The sequence below is a fragment of the Zonotrichia albicollis genome, chromosome 10, assembly GCF_047830755.1.
Source record: "Zonotrichia albicollis isolate bZonAlb1 chromosome 10, bZonAlb1.hap1, whole genome shotgun sequence".
Taxonomy (NCBI): domain Eukaryota; kingdom Metazoa; phylum Chordata; class Aves; order Passeriformes; family Passerellidae; genus Zonotrichia; species Zonotrichia albicollis.
Genome location: NC_133828.1, coordinates 6980295 through 6999614, shown reverse-complemented (window position 1 = coordinate 6999614; position 19320 = coordinate 6980295). Strand labels below are relative to the sequence as shown.

Here is a 19320-nt window from a genome sequence, read left to right as displayed (position 1 = left end):
GACAGGAGTTTTCTAGAAACTAGTTGTGCATTCCAAATCTTTTCCTCCTTCCTCCCTTTCCATGACCTCCTCCAAGTACGCTGCTCTGTGATTAGCTTGCATTAAAAAAGGAACCCTTGCTTCAAGCATTTTTATCTGTTTTTCACTTTATTAAGCATAAGGTATCTAGACTAAGATTAGATATTTGAACCATCGTATGAAACAGATACGCAGTTATGGGGCGGCCAGGCAATGGGATAGGCACTACAGGGAGATGGTGGAGTCAGCATCTCGGGAGGTGTTCAAGGTGTTACACCCGGGCACGGGGCGATGGGTTCCCTGGTTTAGCGGGGTTACAGCGGCGGTGCGGGGCTGACGGGCGGACCGGATGCCCTCAGAGGTCCCTCCATGACCCGAGGGCTCCGTCCCCTCACGGCCCTCCCGCCGCGGCCGCCATGGCCGCTCCCTGAGCCCCTGCAGCCCACGTGACCCCGCCCGGCGCGCGGCCGCCCCGCCGCGAGACTCTATGGCGGAGGGCGCGCGCGGGCCCGGGAGCTCTCGCGAGAGCCGCGATGGAGGCGGCGGGAGGAGGCGCCGGAGGAGGAGGAGGTGTCATGGCGGCGGCGGGCGCGGGCTCCGCGGGGTCCGCAGCGCGGGGCGGCGGCGGCTCCTCGGCCGCGTCGCGCTGGTTCTTCAGCCGCGAGCAGCTGGAGAACACGCCCTCGCGGCGCTGCGGCGTGGAGGCCGACAAGGAGCTCTCGTACCGGCAGCAGGCGGCCAACCTCATCCAAGACATGGGCCAGCGCCTCAACGTGTATCCGAGCGGGCACGGGCGTGAGGGCGGCGGGGGCCGCGCGTGGAGGGGCGGCGGGAGAGCTTTTCCCTGGTGTGGGAGCCGTGCCCGGGAGCCTTGCGGGTGCTCCGCAGCCCCGGCCGGCGCTCCCGCGGCTGGAGCCGTGGCCTGAGGCACAGAATGGGAGGAGGAGCCTGGCGAAGCCCCCGCGCCGCGCTCTTTGTCGGCGCTCGGGGACGCGGCTCCCACCTGCCCTCACGGCCCGAGCTGCTCCTCGGGGCTGCCCTCAACTAAACCCGAGCTGCTCTTTTACCCGAAACGGACAGCTTCTCCTTAGCCGGTCTTTAATGTGATTTTTTTAAAAGAAAGAAAAAACCGATCAGAGCAAGGCCAAACCCTCAAATCGCTGACTGAAATAGTTGAACTGGAACAAAACAAAAGCACTCGAGTGTTTCAGTGTGTGGCGCCCATTGAGGAGTTCTCGTTCCGTGGGTGACTGTGGGGAGCCTGGCGTAGGAATCTCCACATGGTCTGCGGAACAGATGGGAGCGATACGTGTTAATATCAGTTAAGGATGTGTTAATATCAGTTAAGTTCTGAAGTGGCACGTCCCTAATCCATTTTCGGCTGAAGACAGTATGTTGTGAGCAGTGATTGATGTGGAAAGCGCATCGCTTTCAGTTCTTGTCGACAATTTTCTTAATATGTAGTGTTTCCTTCATTTAATCTTCCAGATCTCAGCTTACCATAAATACTGCAATTGTTTACATGCACAGGTTTTATATGCATCATTCCTTCACAAAATTTAATCGAAATGTAAGTATGATTTATGTTTGGTTATAGCATGCCCATAATTTTGGCAGTTCTGACTGAGAAGTGTTTCACGCAGGAGTGTGAAGTGTGATTTGTTTTTAAGAATTCCAGCTTCTTATCAATGGTTTAGAAGCAATAATGATACTTGTTTTCAACTTTGGATTACTTTAACTAGTGGTAATTAGATTTTATCTTCTAACATCTGAATGAAAAATAAATAGGCACCATCAGCAAGCACATTTCACATGTGTGAAGAATACATTTAGATGTTTCAAATGTGGCTGGTGTTTATGTGCTGAAGCTTGAAAGGCTAATGTGTAGGAACACACATTTTTCTTGGTGAAGTCAGTGGAAGTTCTGGCATGGTGTGTGTGACAATGATAATGTGGTTATGTGTGTATATCCATATGGATTATGTAGCTGCTCCTGAAGCAGTGTAAATTGTTTTAGCTAGTCTGATCTTAAGTGGTAAGTCATATTAGATAAGAAAATATTTTACATGTGTTGAGGTAAATCTTGTTTTGTCTGATAACCTGGACGTATTGACTCTGTGTTGTTAAGAACAGAATTTTTCAGTAAAAATACTAGCTGTTATTGGGGAATATTGTAACAGGTTTGGAACTGGAGATAACTTGAGAGTGTCAGGCTTTTTTTTTCATGTCCAATGCTGGATGCAATAGGTGGAAAAACAGTAATAGTATAATAGTCTAGGTGTTCTTGGGGATTGTTTGTTTTAAGGAAGAGCAGTCAATAGGGATGGTGGTTTGTCATTAAATATTAAGGATGAGTTTTTTTAGATCTTTTAATCACAAAACAGATTGAGACAGATGTTAGGTGTAGGTCAGAGCAGACCTTTACCTGCCAAGGGGTGGAATCTTGCAAACCTTGCACTGTCTGCAGCTGGGGCAGGTACACAGGGGGGTACAAGGAGAGCCAACTCTTCTTCCTGTCATGAATTTGTTCATTACTGTTGGCTGAGCTAATGGGCATCTTGTTCGGTGCCTCTTTAGCTGGAAGCACATACTCATGTGTAGGTACATTTTAGAGGTGTATATAATTATTTTTCATGCAAAATCTGAGCTAAACTCAAATTTCCAGCAGCTTGTTACCAGAACTGCAGTGTTCATCCATACAAGTCCCTCTTTCTCCCCTCCTGCTGCTGTTGTGCCCACCTAGCAGTAACCTGGAGCTGGGGAGGCATCCAGAGTTTTCTGGGACTGTTGAATGGCTTGTGGGCTTGATAAACTAGAGCTGCTTGGGGTGGAGAGATGGCTCAGTGTGGATGTGTTCATATATAGACCCACATACCTGTTATATCACCTGCTGGAGGGCTGCTTGTGCTGTCAGCTGGTAATCTGGGCTGGATTTAGGTAATCTGGGCTGGATTTAGGTAATCTGGGCTGGATTTAGGTAATCTGGGCTGGATTTAGGCAGCAAGGAGCTTTGGCTGCTGTGTTTGGGTTTTCTCTGGGTGCTGGTAAATGACAGTCACTTGGAACTGGCAGTGCAGTAGTGTTTGAATGTGTAGTGCTCTTCATGTGAAAACCATGGCTTAAGTTGAATTATGAATATTAAAATTCACAAGTAAGCTATGTAAGGGCAGACTGCCATGGAAACTGCAGCTGTTACAGGGGAGGGAAGTGTCCTGTTTAATTAATTCTCAGGTAATAATGTTCCAAGTTAAAGGCAAGTGAGCTGCAGGTTGTACCTCAGCAGCACTGACTCTTGCTGAGCTCCTGTTTGTAATTCTTAATGAACTTAAGGCCAGACAGTGGCTTTGTGTATGTGCTGGTGGGCAAGAGCATTTTCTTTTTACAATTCTGTAGGGCAAAGAGGGTCTCAGTGAATGGAGTCACTTTTAAAAAAACACCCAAACCATCCATTGGGTCCTCTGTAGAGAAAGCAAAAGCCAAGAACTCTAATAAATACTTAATATCAAATCTCCAGAGTACTTGGCAAGCTAAAAAATGTAACAGTATTCATCTCTGCAAGAAGAAAGTTACCCTTGGACAGGAGTAGTTAGCTACTTGCAGTCTCAAAGGTAGGACCTATAGTACATGCAGTATATCTCTCATATTTCTTTGTTGTGTGCACGTGGTGCTGTTTATCCATGGCAGAAAGGAATCTGAATGCTGGGGCTAGAAAATTAAATGGCCATTAGTCAGAATGCCTTATGATCTTCAGCTGAAAAAATGTGGCCTGTGTTTCTTGTTTTATTGGTGGATGAATGTTTTTAGTCTGGTAATAAGCACTTGCACATGTATCATCATGTGTAACTGCCAGGTTACACAAATACATGTATGTCATGTGTGTGACATGCACTTAATTGTTAACAAACAGGGATAGTTGTTGTTTTATGGGCTTTTTCTTCAGTATAAGTTACTGCTAAACAGTTTTACAGGCTTTCAGGAGTTTGAGTCATCTGTGAGCAGGGAACAGAATTCCCAACAGTATCTTCAATCTGTAGAGCCTCAGGGGTGGCATGTACCAGTTAATGCAGTCTTGGTTCATTGGGAATGTGTTATATGTGCTGCTTATTGGCCAAATTTTGTGAAGTTACTGTGAGCTAGCAAGTCACTTGTGAGTTGCTCTGGGTTACCTACTGAGTACATGCATTTAGTACAAAGAGGAAATTTTTGAGGTTTGGATGTTGCAGTCAAGGCAGGCAGAGACCTTGCAAGGTTGCTGTGCCCCAGTGAGGATGGAAATTTGCTTTACCAATTCTGGGAAGCAGAATTGGATGCCCTGACTGCTAATTTCCCTGGCTGTGCAAGTGACGGGAGCTACTGTGGATCTCCTCAGCACAAATTATTCTTTCTGCATTGCTGACCAGGGCATAGGAACTTTGGGTTGCTGAGTATAAAGTTAGTCTGTGCCAATATTGGGATGGGGAGGGAGCTTGCTGCCTTTTTATAGGGACTACTAGCCTCACTATTATCCTTTAAAATATCTTCAAAATTAAAATTCTTCTTCAAAAATAAACTTCTTCTATAGTACTTGTTGTGTTACATTGTTATATAGCAAATAGTTCTTTTGGATGCTTACTCTTCAGTCCACTGTGATTTGAAGAACAGAAAGGGGGGAAAAATCCTTCATATGCTGACAAGAGAGGTAAGGCATCCAAATGGGAGCTGTAGTTTTTAAATATAATCCTTAAAATGCCATGTGGAATACCAGCCAACCAGCTGAAAATAGGCTTGCTGATGTCAGGGGGTTTTTGTGCCATACAGTGGAGCTTAGTGAAGAGCCTGCAGAGGGCTGCATGAGGAATTGTTTTCCTTCAAGTGCAAGGCAGGTGAGTTGTGTGGAGGCTGTTTTGTTTCCAGTCCTCTGCATTCTCTTCCTTGTGCCCTGTCCAAATCACAGTATTAAACAGTTGACTTTGCAGTTTTGCAAAGTTCTTAAAACTTTCATAACACGCTTCAAGCTCTAGTGAGGCTGTTTTGGGTACTTCAGTTCTGGTTTTAATAGTGCATTTTAACATATTTGCTGCTTTTATGCAATGTGAGCTCCTGGTTATAATAAAATAAATTCCTCACAGCTCTTTGTGTTCAAACTTGAAAACCCTCATAGACTGTAAGCACTTCGTGTCTTAGGCTAAACTGGATCAGTCTAAAAACATGCTAATATTGGCATGGGAAGGGAGAGGGAGATCTCAGGAAACTGCATGCCTGCTGCTGATGTGTTCTGAGGTTTTTCTGAGTGCCTTTGTCATTGCACTGCCTTGTGCTTCTGAAGTGAAAAGGGCTTGTACCAGAGTTCCCAGTGAAGTTTGCTGTGCAATGCTTTTGGGTTGTGTAAACAGGGCTCTTATGTTTTGGGGATTTTTTCTATTTCTGTGAGACTTGGCAAGTAATAAAGTGGGATTTAATGTCATATATCACGTGTTCTGAAGATTTCCCAAAGACTATTTGGGGTGCATAGTATATAATTACTCTAAGTTATTTTGATTGATATCAAATTAAGATATTTATATATAGGAAATACACTATTACTTTGTCAAGTGTGTTTCTTTAATTTTGCTTTTTTTGTTCTACTTTGCTTGGGTTTTTTGCCATTTTTGGTAATTGGAAATGAATGAAGGCATTTGAGTAACTTTGCCAGTTATACACTTAGCAGGGTGTGTTCACTGAAGACTGCATTTGTGCCGAGTCTGGAATTTTACTAGGGTGTCTATTTTTCTGAATCAATATCAAGGGAGCTAAAAATAATGGCCTACTCTAAACTGGGAGTGAGAACCCTTGTCCTAGATAGGATAAAGACCTGAAATTCTTTGGCCAGAAGCCAACACTTCTTTTTGAAGGAAATGGTTAATTGGGCTGCACATGGATTTCTGATGAACCAGAGTTATATGAGAATTAATCAGCTTGGCTCAGTCAGCCTCCAGAGCTGTGTTTTGTGTAAAGTCTTGGAAATCAGGAATTGTGTGGAGACTTCTTGGCCAGTTCTGATTTACTGAAGCAGCTCAGAAGAGATCCTGAAGTCAGCCTGCTGGTGCTTTTTGGAAAGTAGAACTTTGGTGCAGTCAGACATGGAGTAACAGTGGGTGAGAATTTGCTGATGGTTTAATTATCTGGTCATTGGTGACTTGGTTCAAATAAAGCCTCTCTGAAGTGGAAATGTTTTCAGCCACGGCAGTTGTTGAAAACTGAGTTCTGTAAAATACCTTCATATGACATATTTGTGTTGGGTTATGCCTGTGTGTGCTGCCTGACATCTTCTGCATTTTCTGCCACTTCAGAGCTGTTGATACTCTCACTTTCTGAACTCCAGAAAGTGTTTCCATCATATTTACTGTTTAAAAGTTTTACCTCCCAGTGTGAGACACATTTCAAGTAGTATGTCCTTGGCAAAGGAAATCCCTTCCAGAATTTTAAATCATTACTTCAAGCAGTGGGAATAGGAACTTCTGCAGAATCCTCAGAAGTATTGAATGACAGTGCTAATATGGCCTTGTTCAGCAACACTTCACCTTGGGTTTTATTTCAGTTGTTCATCAGGCTTAGGTTACAAGATTCTTGAAAAGAAAACAGGGGTCCTTGTCTCCCTTGTGAAAGAATTTGCTCCCCGTGACTTGTTTTGGGTGGTTGGTTTTTATAGACTGAGATTTTTGCTGGATTTCTCATGGCACACTTCTACTCATCAAAGGGTATTGCCTTACCAGGGAGTCAATTTTCAAGTCTGCCAACTTTAAAGTTTTACTTAAGATCCAAGCAGACATTTCAAAGTGATTTAAGGATGCGAAAAAGTATTCTCACTACATTTGAAAGCTTCTGAAATTTAATCCTTTAAATGTTTAATTAGTTTGTTGCAGTTTTGCATATATTGTAGATTTTTATACCAAATGTTTCATTTTGGCATAAAAAGGGGCTGCTTACTGGCAAAAAAAGCAAATCTGATTTTAGGGGGGCTATGCCTCCTATTTAGTCTAGTTCTGTTTGGGCATTGAATGAGGAATCCAATACTTGCACCATGCATTAATTAAATACTCAGCAAGGAGCTATTTCAGTCTCTGAATAAATGCTTTCTACTGGCTTCATTTTAATCATTTTAATCAGCTTATGCCTAGATGATTTCTAGTACCATTTTAATTCCTGGTTAACATGGGCAGCTTTTGCATGCAAAGAGAACCTAATTCATCAGTGCTTTGTGGTTTGCTGTGTTGTGTCTGCACACCTCTGACAACAGGCTCCAAAATTCTACTTCACAGCTAACTCCTAGTGATACTGAACTGCCACCCTATGACACCTAGAGTTTGATAGAAATTTTCATCTTTAAATGCAATGTCTAGTCTTTACTAACATTGATAGAACTGGTTTTTTACAAATCTTTATGCTTTGTTCTCCAGATACTGCTGGGCATATAGTAAAGTTTCTAAGAATATATGTGTACATATAAAGTTTCTTGTACTTGTAGAGCCTATGTTTATATAACAAGCTGTTTTTATTAAAGTTCTCTGCAAAGTTTCTCACTCTTTGGGAGAATTAAATGCTACCAGAACTTGTGATCAGCTGTTTTACTGAAAAGATGATGTAGTGACTCGCTCTGTGCAAGAAATTGGCTGAACTTTCTCATGAGGTATATTTAACTTGAAACAGCCTGTTCTACTGTGACTAAGTCTTCTGGGCCAAAATATTTCATGTTGAACTAGAATTAGTTTGACCTCAGACATTTTACTCACAAATGTAATTTAACATTATGCTACTCCTTCCCTGTGCTGCTGAGAGGATTGCATCAGTTACAAAATAAAACACGACTAGTTATATTTTTGTTGCCTTGCATGACTTCAGAACTGGGAAAAAAAAGCCACAAATCCAACTTCTTAAACCTTTTCTGTGCTAGTTTAGACTCCATAAAAATTCAAGTCCTGCTTGTAAAAAGTTAAAAAATACACATGTTTTTCTTCTCCAGATAATGTCTCCCACGGCATTGTTTTTGGCTGCCAAAGTGGAAGAACAGCCACGGAAACTTGAACATGTTATTAAAGTAGCAAATGCCTGTCTTCATCCTCAAGAGCCACAGCTGGATACAAAGAGTGATGTAGGTGGAAGTTATGGTTTCAAAGATGCATGGTTTGAAAGATGTCATTTCATCTAATGATTTGTTACATTGTCTTACTGGAATATTGCTCTCTGCAGCCTAGGAAGAAAAGCCTTTGGTTTTTATACCATTTAAATCTTCCTATTACTTAATGCAGTTTCTTAAAGACTCGCTTTATTTGTTAAGAAACTTGAAGAGATTGCTCCATCTTGAAATTCTTACAGCCCCCACCTGACCTCCCAGAGATGCTTTGCTGGAATAGATTGTGTGAGACCCAGACCAGGTTAATCTTGTGCAAGGCAGGCAGGGGGAGCTGAGTTTGTGGCTGGTGGAGGAAATAACCCCAGGGTGAGGTGCTGTGAGCTGTCAGTGCCTGGGTGCTGCTGCTGGCTCCTGTGGTGCCAGTGCTGTACCACAGGGCACTGTGGGAGTGAAGTTCTGATTTTGTGTCTTCACCTCTCTGCTTGTTTGTTTCAGGCATACCTTCAACAAGCCCAAGAGCTGGTTATACTTGAAACAATAATGCTTCAAACTTTAGGTATGTCTTTCTAAATAGCTCCTGTGCAGCCAGCTTGCCATGAAGAGCTAGTGGGACCCAAATAACTGGATTTTTGATGTGCTGTTGGTACACTAGAATTTAACTGTTTTCCTGTATAACTTCTGAATTGAGTTTTGTGTTAGCAGTTCTGCTGTGTTCACTGTGGAGAAGAAAGGTGTGTCTGTACTTGTGAAAGAGATGTTTCTGACAGTTTGAGGTAGAAATGTGTAGGCTTCCAAACAGATTTTACTCCAAGTAGTAATTACATTGACATTTCTTCCCATAAGGTAGCATGGTGTAGTAGGCTGGCTGTGCATGTCCTGGAGCATTGGGAGAGAGCTTTGTACCCAGTGCTCTTCCCCATTCTGCCTTTCCATTATGTAATTCAGCAGGTGCTGACTCTGAAGAAAACAAGTTGGAGTGTAGCCATTTCATGGATTCAGATGATTCCAAAATTTGAAGTGGAATGTTCTGTCAAGACACTCTTCTGACTAAAATACCACAGACACAATTACAGCCAGAGGCTTGAGAGCACTGACTTGCTCAGATATTCTTAACTACCACTTGGGGTATTGTTAAAAAAAATAGCTCACAGTAGTGACCTAGTTCTTAAAACAGTGTCATAAACCAAGAAGGATTTCTTAAGTCACGGATCTACAAATTGATTTAATTCTAATTTCATACATGCAACATATTTAAGTGCTAGAAATCAATTAATAAATGTATACATGCACACCATTGTGTTTGCAGTGCAGTTTTTACTGACTTGCTAGAAATTGTTCAGATATATTCAGCTTTAAAAATACAGTAATTTCCCAGGTTATGTGTGTACAGGATTTGAGATTACTGGAGGAATATTTTAGTAATGGATTACAAAGTGGCTTTACCATCTGCCATTCAAAAGTATGAAAAGGTAAAGAATAAAAGGCACTTAAATAGTGTTAATTATTCTACAGTGCAAAGGTTTGCAAGTATTTTAGGTCTGTGGGGGAACATAAGGGGTTTGTTTTTTATTTTACAGATGCAAATGTATAATTCTAAAATGTATTTGTAACCCCTCAGGTTTTGAGATTACCATTGAACATCCACACACAGATGTTGTGAAATGTACACAGTTAGTGAGAGGTCAGTGACTTTTAACCACTTCTGTAAGTCCTTTTTTACCTTTCTTGTAAAATTTGAAAGTAATGTAATTTGTCTAACATGATTTTTCACCAGCTATGTTATCCAAAGAATATGTTTAAAATTAATTATTAAAAGTTTGATATTTACCTTAGAGAGTCACAGAGTCCAGTCTTTTGTCCTTCTTTTTTTTTGTTGTTTTCTTATTAGCTTTGTTTTTGATAGTACCTGTTGCATGTGTTCTGGAGTGCCAGAGCAGTCAGCAGTTGCAGACTCATTGGCCAGATCCATACTTTGGTGCTGAGCTGATGATTTTCACTCTGAAGTAGTTTTGTCCATTGATGGCTAATGCCAGCTTTTTGTCTTAGCAAATCTTTTCAGGTAATGCACTGAGGGATGGAGAGTGCATAGCAAGTCTGCTGTCACATGCAGTAGGGGTGACTAATTGTTTTTCTGTAGCAGTGTGTCCTTACTTGCTCTGGATGGGAGCACAAAAACCCAAACCTTTAGTTACACATATCCTGTAACTTGTCTGCAGCTCATTCATGTTGAGCTAGAAATCTGCTTTCTTCTCTATATTTTTTGTGGCATTTTGGCATATCTTCTTTAATTCTTGAATTGGTTTCTTTTGGAGCTTTAAAAAAAGATTAAAACACCCACTTATAAGATGTAGGATGAAAAAAAATTAGGGATCAGTTGTAAAAGCATCTAAAATAAGTTTTTCACTTTAATTATGTTTATTAAGTAAAAAAGTGTTTTGAAATTATTAGACCATGGTTGTTAGTCTCTAGTTATTAGCTGGTTTTGCAGTAAGAAATGCGTAAGTGCTTCTAAATTTTTGGTGTTTTTTCTTCTCCCTCTATTAAATATATAAAATTTAGGTACAGCCTGACCCTGTTAACTAGATTTGGTTTGTAGTAACTCTGGAATTAACGGTGTTCTTTTAAGGAAGGTGTCTCTTATTTGCTGTAGCTGCCTGGTGAGTGTCTTTGGACACTGAGTAGGGCTGGTGCTGTAACTTACTTGCATTTAAAGCAGTTCTATTGCTCTCCTTGCTGTAAGATAAGGATTCTTTGCTTTCTGCCCAGATCTGGTTGTGTCTTGGTGCATGAGTCCAGCTGCACCTGAAGTCTCAGTAGTCTGCACCAGCTGCTCTGTAGGGTTTTGCTTTGGCTTTTCTTGGCTGTTGGTCACTGTGAATGTGAGCATGTTTTACTCTCTTGGGGAGCCCCTGTGCTTCTGTTTGGTGTCTGGGGCTGTGGGGAGGGCTGGGGGAGTGTTGTATTGCCTCAGGATTTCCTCATCAGTGTGTGTCACTCGAGCCTACAGGCACACTGCTACACAAACTGGATTTCCTTGCTTCAAGGGTAGATACCACTCTAAAGCAGTTCAGCCTTTCCCTTTGTGTTTTGTAAGCTAATTTTTTGTACTGACAAAGTTCATACTTTGAAGATACTGTGAATTTTTTAATTTGACATCTTTAAACTAGTATTTAATGTCAGAAGACTTGAAAAATACTTAGAAGTCTAAAGTGATATCAAGTCTTGAAATTTGAAGACTTCAGTGAGGGCTGAAAGTCCATGTAGCTCAAGGACTGGTGAATGCAATGTCTGATGTTCAAAACCTGCTCACTGGAGGAGGTGTGCTCCTTAGTGTGTGTGGGGATGGGATCCTTGGCAGCATGTCCCTGGGAGTGGTGTAGACTGTGAACACAAGATGTGAGCATCTCATAGTAAAATAAGAAAAAGGAAACTAATTAATTCATTTAAAACATCAGGCGTGAGATTGGAAATCATGCATGCAAGTCAGGCAAGGACAGAATAACAGCCATGGAACATTGGTTTGGTGTGTTGAGAGGACAGGGAGATGGAGCCATGGGCACTGTGATTATCTGCACAGACACAGTGGTAGGAGTTCAGTTTTCTGTCCCTGAACATTTATTTATTGGACAGTGTGGGTTTTCAAGGCCAGTAGATGCAACACTCAGATATCTGAGTACTGAAGCTTTTAAAATATACCTGAGCTTTTCAGTGTTAAACCTTTAGTGCTAAAGGGATTGACTGAGAAGTTAAAGAAATCCAAGGTTACTTCATCCAGTTCTGGAACATCATCTTGGACAAAAAAACCCACCATTTCAGAAGGCAGAGATACCTTTTTGGAATAAAGATGATTAACTTACCCAAGCCTGTTATGATTAAAACTTCCAACAGCATGTTTGGAGAGAGGAGGAAGGGAGGAATCTCATGTCTGACTGAATATCAAAAAAGAAGCAGCAAAGTTAGCTGAGGTCTGCAAGTGTGTTTCAGGATTTGGCTTAGGGTTTGTGCCCTGCACTGTCAGGTGGTGGGAAAGGGCCTTTGGCTGACTAAACTGCAGTGCCTCAGAGGATGGCTGATTCTCTCCATCACTTTTTGCTGTCTTGCATCCAGGGTAATTCATTTTATGCAGTCACTGTTAACCTGTTACTAAGATGTAAGCTATATCCCCTTTAAAAACAAAATGAAAGAATAAAAACCCAGGTTGTGCTGATGATGCTCAAAAAACTCAACCAAGTGCTTTGTCAGAAGACTGATCTAGTCTGGCAGTGGCACACCAGAATCAATTGCTGGAAGCTGAAGATGAAGTAGTAAGTAATAAATATAATTGCTTCAACATACAACTAAAGAAAAACTGAATTCTTCTCTAAAATTGAAAGCCTTTTGAAGGTGTTACTAGACAACACAGATCATTGCAGAGAAGGGGTGACTGGATGGATAGATAATGATTGATGATGTTCAGGCATGCAATATCCAGTTACTCCTTCTGGTGTTCAGAGACTCGTGGGTTAATGAAATTGTTCCATCTTTGCAGTTTGGTCAGTATAGCAGACAAGGAAAATGGTGTGGGCTTAGTATTTTTTCTGCACCATTCTTCCTCAGTGTCAAGAGACTGAGAAGAGGAGACAGGACCATCATTCCTTAGCATCCCACAGGTCCAAGGAATCTGAAGGCAGAGGATATGTGAGGGCCTGTCAGCAAGCTTCAGTGTCCATTCCAAGAATGCTCCAGTAGTGAAGAGAAGAAAGGAAAAAAGGAAAGGGGAAAAACAACCCCACCAAAACACCAAAAACTGTTCTGGTTTTTGCCCTTGCTGCCCTCAACACTAGCTGAGGGATCAGCATTGGAACTGCCCTGGTGCCAAGAGTGTGGCATGGTCCTCTTACACTCTGGTGCAAAATCAGTCTGTTCTCAGCCTGCTTCTGGTGAAACTTGGAATCTGTATCCTCATCTCCACCTTGGGAAGTCTTCAGTCACTCCTTTCTCTGTGCTGGATGCTGGAACACAACCTTTTGGAACTGAAGATGAGATCTCAAGGATTTCTAGGATTGTTCTCACTACTCTGCAGGTTATCAGGTATCTCGAACATCCATGATTCTTACTAATCTGTAGTGAAAATTGCACTGCCAAATCCTTCAGATATCCCATAGTATCTGTGTGCAGATGCCATTGCTTAAATCAGGCTGAGAAAGACAAAATCAGCAGAAGACAAGGTGAAAATGCCTCAGCTTTTCCTGAGGGTATTCTCATGAGGAAAATTTGAATCTTAGTGGTGTGGAAAGATGTGAAACACCAGCTGCACTCCAGCACTTGCTACAGGCGGCCGTCCCATTCTGAACTTTGACCTCAGGTTTTTGTGGGCCTGTTCCCAAGCTTTAAATACTTTCAAGAATTAAAGCCACCAGGACTGCTCAGAGCTGAATGCCTACACCATGGCCTCCTCCAGCCCTTTCCAGATACAACAGGCACCCTCCAGCATCCCCGTGTTCAGAGCCTGGGGCTTTTTGCTTATGCCAGAAGGACTTCAGCAAGCTTCTCTCCTCTGATGCTGACTGGCTTATCTGCCATCTCCTCTTTGTGGGGAATGCTCACACATTGTCAGGGGCCAGGCATAGCCAGTTACCAGCTCCTAATGGGGACTTGGCAGTCACGTTTTCATGAGCATCCCAAGACCAGCTGTGTTGAAGAAAAGACTCAGGTGTCTTGGAACTGCAAGCAGTGAATTGAGTGGCTATGCCCAATAAAAAGCATTTTGGTTTCCAGTTGGCAGTTCCTTGGAGACAGCCTCTCAGAAGGTGTGTCAGACAGCAAATCCTGTTTCAAAAATTGATGACTATTTCACTGATCCCTGTTTTATGGCTGGTTCTGCAGCAGTGAGACAGAATGGATGTTTGAAATCACTCCTGAATGCTGAAATCTAAAACTGGTCATTCATGGCTGGTGTCGTAGCCATTGGTCCTGCAGCTTGTGAGTTATAAGAGCAGCTCTGCTGGCTTGTTTTAGCTCCTGCTTCAAGGTGATTTAAATTTTGGAGATGCACTTTCCACTACTGTAATGGAAATAAACCACCAAAATATAGGAACCAAAATTCATTAGGTTTAATTTCATTGATGGATTCTGCTAAACCAAAGCTGCCCTTTGAAGAACATAGAAGAGTTTGGGATGGATATTTTCAGTTGTGCCTTGTGTTATCAAAGGCTTTAGTTGTGAGCTGAAGTTTCTTGCTGGTTTTAGCAATGATTATTATTTAGCTGTAAGTAAATTGAAACAGAATCATACTGCTTTTAGTATAGGTAACGTATTTAGCACAGTAATTTTTGATTGAGGCTAAAGTGTGTGTTTCAAGATGTGATTCTTTTCTTCCAGGTATGTGTTATGATTTACTCATCTTTCAAGCTGATGTTAAATAGAAGTTTTCTGGCATCTGCTTTTCTTCCTTGTCCAGAAGGGGCACTTCAGTGAGAGTAGAAATGCTTCTTGGTCTTGCTCCCTTAATTCAAACATGTAACTTTACAGAATATATAAATCATTGAAGATCCGTTAGGCATTGCTTTGATGAAAAATGAAGAGCAAGACATCAATTTCAGTCTTACTCAATCACTGTGTATTTTGTTATGACAATCTCATTTTACTTTTTGCTTTTTTTTTTTTGTGATTCCATCTTCTTTTTAGATGGGAGGGAGAGTTTGAACTCCTTGGTTTTTTAGCATGCAATTACCATTACAGCATGCTAACTAATTATTATGGCATAACACATTGTCAGTTCATCTTCTGATTATTATGGATTAGTAGAATTTGTGTGTAGGAACAGATCCTATTACCTTGCAACTTCCACATTCTTCCTAGATTATGGCACTTCCTGGCTGTGTAGCATAAAAACAAATCTGAATTTTGTTCTTTGGCAATTATTAGAAGTTGAGTTAAATCACATTTTAATATGCTTTTCAAAAACTAAATTAAAAAGCCACTGTAGTATTTCTCAGACTTTCTAGAAATATTATTAAAAGTTTACCAGTATTCCCTTTGACATGAAATCCAACACTACGCTTTCTGCAGGTAGCACTGATTTCAAGTGATAGTGTCAAAGTAAGAATTCAATGAAGGCTGCATTCAATCTGCGGTTAAACCCCTTGTGCCCAGCTATTCCATTAAATGCATGTTACAGTAAGTTCTCTTACCTGAGTGAGGAGCATTGGGGAGTCACTGCAGGGGTCAGCACTCTGTGGCTGTAGCAGCCCAAGTCAGATTTTCATTCCTGGCATGTTGCAGTCCTGTGGTTTGTTTCGGTATTTTTTTCTGACTAACTCAGATGAATTTGTCTGTTTCCTATCGAAGCCTTGCCATAGACTTAACAAATATGGAGCAAAATGTTATGACTACAGTGCTCTTAATTAGAAGGAGCAGAAAAGTGAATTTTTCCCCAGGTAGCTTGGGGGCTGGCTGTGTTGCAGGGCTTTGGGAGAGAGCTGTGGCTGTGACTGGGGAGGTGGGAGGGTGCCATGGCCCGCTCCAAGAGCAGATGGAGCACTGTGACCTGGCTGGGGCTGACTGCCTGCTGCACTCCCAGCTCCAAGCAGGGATCCCTGCAGGTGAGGGTGGGGAAGCAGCGCTTCCCAGAGGAGAGTGCTCACCTGGCAGCTGTTGGAGGGGAGCTGTGCTCTGGGCTCTGCAGGGGAGGGAGGGGCACTCAGGGAATGACAGGTCCAGCTCCAGTACTGAGTGTGTCTGAGTCTTCTCCATCTCAGAAAAGATCATTCTAAAGGCTAGTTAGCTAAAGCCAGATCAACACTTTAGAAATGCCCAGCAGTGATTTTTGGAAGGTAAAACTGCTTGAATTTTGGAATGAACCTGACAAATCAGTGCAGATCTTTAATCTCTCTTGTTTTTCTTTTCTTACAGCAAGCAAGGATTTGGCACAGACATCCTATTTCATGGCTACCAACAGGTTGTTATCCTGAACCTCTTTGTTGCACTGTTGTAGCACACTATAGCTTCCTTTACTGCAGGGCCCCCTGATGTGTCTTACCCTTGTTGCAGTGGGGGACTGGGCCACCTCCAGTGGTGGTACCTCCCCGCCTGCAGTGCGGTGTATTGGACAAGGGCCTGATGGCACAAAGGGCTTAAATGCACAATGAGAAGTGTAGTGGTGCTTTCTGATGACTTTTTCTCGATTGTGAGTGCATAAGTCTAAAATTGGTAGCCTGAATAGCAGCTAAAGATTACAAAGAGATAAACTTAACCTAGAAATCCGAGCGTCTTGGTAAGTACAAAACTATTTTTAGTTTACACTTGTAGTTAATGGCAGTTTTCTCTTAACTTTAAGTATATTGATTCAGTCTTAACTTATAAAATCCTAGTGGGCCTAAGATATTTTCAACTAGCTGATTTTTCTTTTTAGATAGACTAGTACTAGCCCAATGTTATTTCTTTTAGAAACAGCTCTTTAATCTTAATATATAGCTTTAAAACTTAAGTACTTAGATAAATTTATAGTCCTAGGATTCCAAGTGGGTGTTTTGTAGACGTAGCCTGCCATAGAAAGAATTAGAGAGCAGACTTTAGTCTTGATTACTTCAGTTTGCCTCTTGCAAAACTACTTTAACCTTTATTTAAGAGAATTACATTATGTGTAGATACAGTTTTTAAACAGTATCTGCTGGTTATTAGAACTGTTAAAATAAATAAATAACTCCTGGTGGTTCCTTGATGGGCAAGATTCTGTACTTAAGCAGCTGTTAAGGGAAGTTATGCTAAAGCAGTGAAAGTGAACCAGTGGGTTTGTGGTGCTGGAAGCTGAGGACAACATCACAAACATCACAAACCCAGGCCTGGTGAAAGCAAAGCCCACAAATAACTCACCTGGCTGCTGTGCAACTGCTGGGGACCTTCTGATTGTCTCATTCAGAGACTGCACAATTAGCTCTATGCATTATACTGCAGAATTTAATTCACCATATTATACTGCCCTTCCTAGTACTTAAGTACAGTAGAATATTTGGTAAATTTATTTACTGTTCATCAGGCTTTTGATAGCAAAATCAAATTAAACTTTTCTACCGGATAAATGCCCTGCCCTCTGTTTTCTTAGGGCAGTATCTTATGAACTTATTCAACAAAATGTTTAACTGCTGTTGATTGACAAGCTGTCTCATTCTGTATGTTAATGGTTGGTTTGTTTGGATTTTCTGTTTTACATGTTTGATTTCCTTTGGTTCCTCATTACGAAATGTGTGCAACAGCCTTCACCTTACCACATTCTGTCTTCAGTACAAGCCCACAGTGATAGCATGTGTGTGCATTCACTTGGCCTGCAAGTGGTCCAACTGGGAGATTCCAGTATCAACTGATGGAAAACACTGGTGGGAATATGTAGATCCCTCAGTTACTCTAGAACTACTAGATGGTAAGCCGTGCTCCTTGAAATTCAAGTGTTTATTCATGTAAGGATGGAGCAGACTATGTAGTGAGAGCATTCAGCTGAAATGGAGTCTCATTGACTTCATGTGCTGTATCTTCAGTGAAAGAAAGCATAGGAATGGGGAGAACTTCAGAAGACAAACTTGGTTTGGCTCTTGGCTGGGGTGTCCACATACCTTTTGCAGGATAGAATCCTGCTTTTAAATGCTTTTCAGAACCAAGACAGAGATGGACATCTGTCAGTGCACATTCATGCAGTCCTGATTGTTTCAGGTACCTCAGTGTTGTTTCAGTGCCTGTTCCATCAGACTATACATAAAATTGCCATGTTTATGAAGGCAATTCTGTGTTAACAGTTTGGTGTAGCCTGTGGGATCTCAGACTCTGGTAAGAGGAAAGCATATGCCTAGGACATCCTACACCTAGAAGTTTGCTGTCTCTCAAGTTAGTATTTACTACAGTGGAGTCTGAATTGGAGGGCCAGGTGTGCTGCTGTAGAGGAGGTGGGAGCTCCTGGGGCTTTCATATCTTTGCACTTTGTTGGTCCTGCAGTGGAACATTTGTTGCACAGTAGTGGTGGAGCTCTCCAGGCCTCAGATGGCCCAGCACTGACTCTGTGCCTGCTGTTTTCCTCTGCTGAGCTGTTCTTCCTTAATGGCACTCTGGGGAGGGAGGGTTTGAGAGTGAGAAATGGAGTAGATGTCCCGAGAAGCACAGAACCTGAGTGAGCTTCAAAGTGCAGGTTCAGACTTCTCTGTCTTAGCAGGCTTCTTTGAGCTGTAGCTGCAGTTGCAAACACCACCCTGCTGCCTTCCCACCTGGCTGTGGTAAACATGCATTGTTTGGATTTGTGAAATCCCCCAGGGGAATGCTGTGAGCTCCTTGTGAACATCACTTAATCCTTCAGGCATTTTTGCAGCTGGGGTGTTTAACAGACCCAGGTAGACCAAAGAGCTGAGGTAGTTTTGCATTTGGGAGCAGCTTAGATGATAACTTACTTGTGGAATTCTGGAGAAGCCAGTTCTTCCAGACCTGTAAAAGATGTATTTTTGCATTCAAATTCTGACTGTACCCAATTATTTTTAGCTTATGCCTTGAATTAAGTCTCAATGAAAAGTATTTTTATTTGCAGCTGATGAGCATGGAGATGTGTACTTTCCTGTGGGCATACTAATTGTAAGGATCTTTGTTTACTAACACAGCCAGCTACTCCACCTTGAACACAAATTATTTCAAAGCTGTTGTTTAAAACAGTCCTTCCAAGGGTGTGATGGCTGTGGTTTGTACAGAGCTGATATTGGTTGTTCCTGAAGTTTGATGGAATGACTGAAACAGTGACTTAGAAATTTATACTTTCAAGGAAACTTAACTCCATATAGAATATGTACAGGCTGAATGGCAAGTATGTTATTTTAGATACTGTTGTTTTTATAGTTTTTGGTCTAACAAATCCAGGTTGTGTAAGAGTAAAAACAAAATATTACAGTTAAACCTGTTTTTCAGAATGTGTGTAGTTGTCAGAAGTCTGTCCCAGTGGAATACTGTAAACTTTTCTGTTCCACACTTGACTAACAATTTATTAAAATTTTAATTCAGCTCATGCACAGACTGTAGTATCTACTGCAAAATCTGTACAACCTTAGACTAAGTTCTACCTGTTTATAACAGAATCAGATGTAAAAATGGCTTTTCTTTTTCTTATTCAGAGCTAACTCATGAGTTTCTGCAAATACTGGAGAAAACACCTAGCAGGCTCAAGAGAATTAGAAATTGGCGGGTAAGAAACTTTCCTGTAGTGTCCA

The 19320-nt window shown here is 41.8% G+C and overlaps 2 protein-coding genes across 8 annotated transcripts in view; one reads left to right on the top strand and one right to left on the bottom strand.

The window, feature by feature from the left end:
* Nucleotides 1–542: 542 nt before the first annotated feature.
* The window catches only part of CCNT2 (cyclin T2), a 25648-nt gene continuing 6870 nt past the window's right edge, over nt 543–19320 (top strand). For 4 of the 7 annotated variants that reach the window (XR_012581904.1, XM_005487911.4, XM_005487910.4 and 1 more), the window contains exons 1-8: nt 544–793; nt 1507–1588; nt 7997–8125; nt 8603–8663; nt 9726–9788; nt 16001–16046; nt 17341–17504; nt 19225–19295. Coding sequence is in view for 6 of the 7 variants with exons in the window: in XM_005487911.4 (XP_005487968.4) it covers nt 552–793; nt 1507–1588; nt 7997–8125; nt 8603–8663; nt 9726–9788; nt 16001–16046; nt 17341–17504; nt 19225–19295 (858 nt within the window). In the remaining variant the exon portion in view is untranslated. Of the gene's footprint in view, nt 794–1506; nt 1589–7996; nt 8126–8602; nt 8664–9725; nt 9789–13761; nt 13897–15130; nt 15266–16000; nt 16047–17340; nt 17505–19224; nt 19296–19320 lie in introns of those variants that run through there. The other 3 variants (XM_074547914.1, XM_074547917.1, XM_074547916.1) reach the window with 3 other exon arrangements.
* Nucleotides 14734–19320, bottom strand: part of MAP3K19 (mitogen-activated protein kinase kinase kinase 19) — a 25005-nt gene continuing 20418 nt past the window's right edge. Inside the window, exon 11 of the transcript XR_012581903.1 lies at nt 14734–18180. The gene's annotated coding sequence lies outside the window, so the exon portion shown is untranslated. The remainder of the gene's footprint in view (nt 18181–19320) is intronic.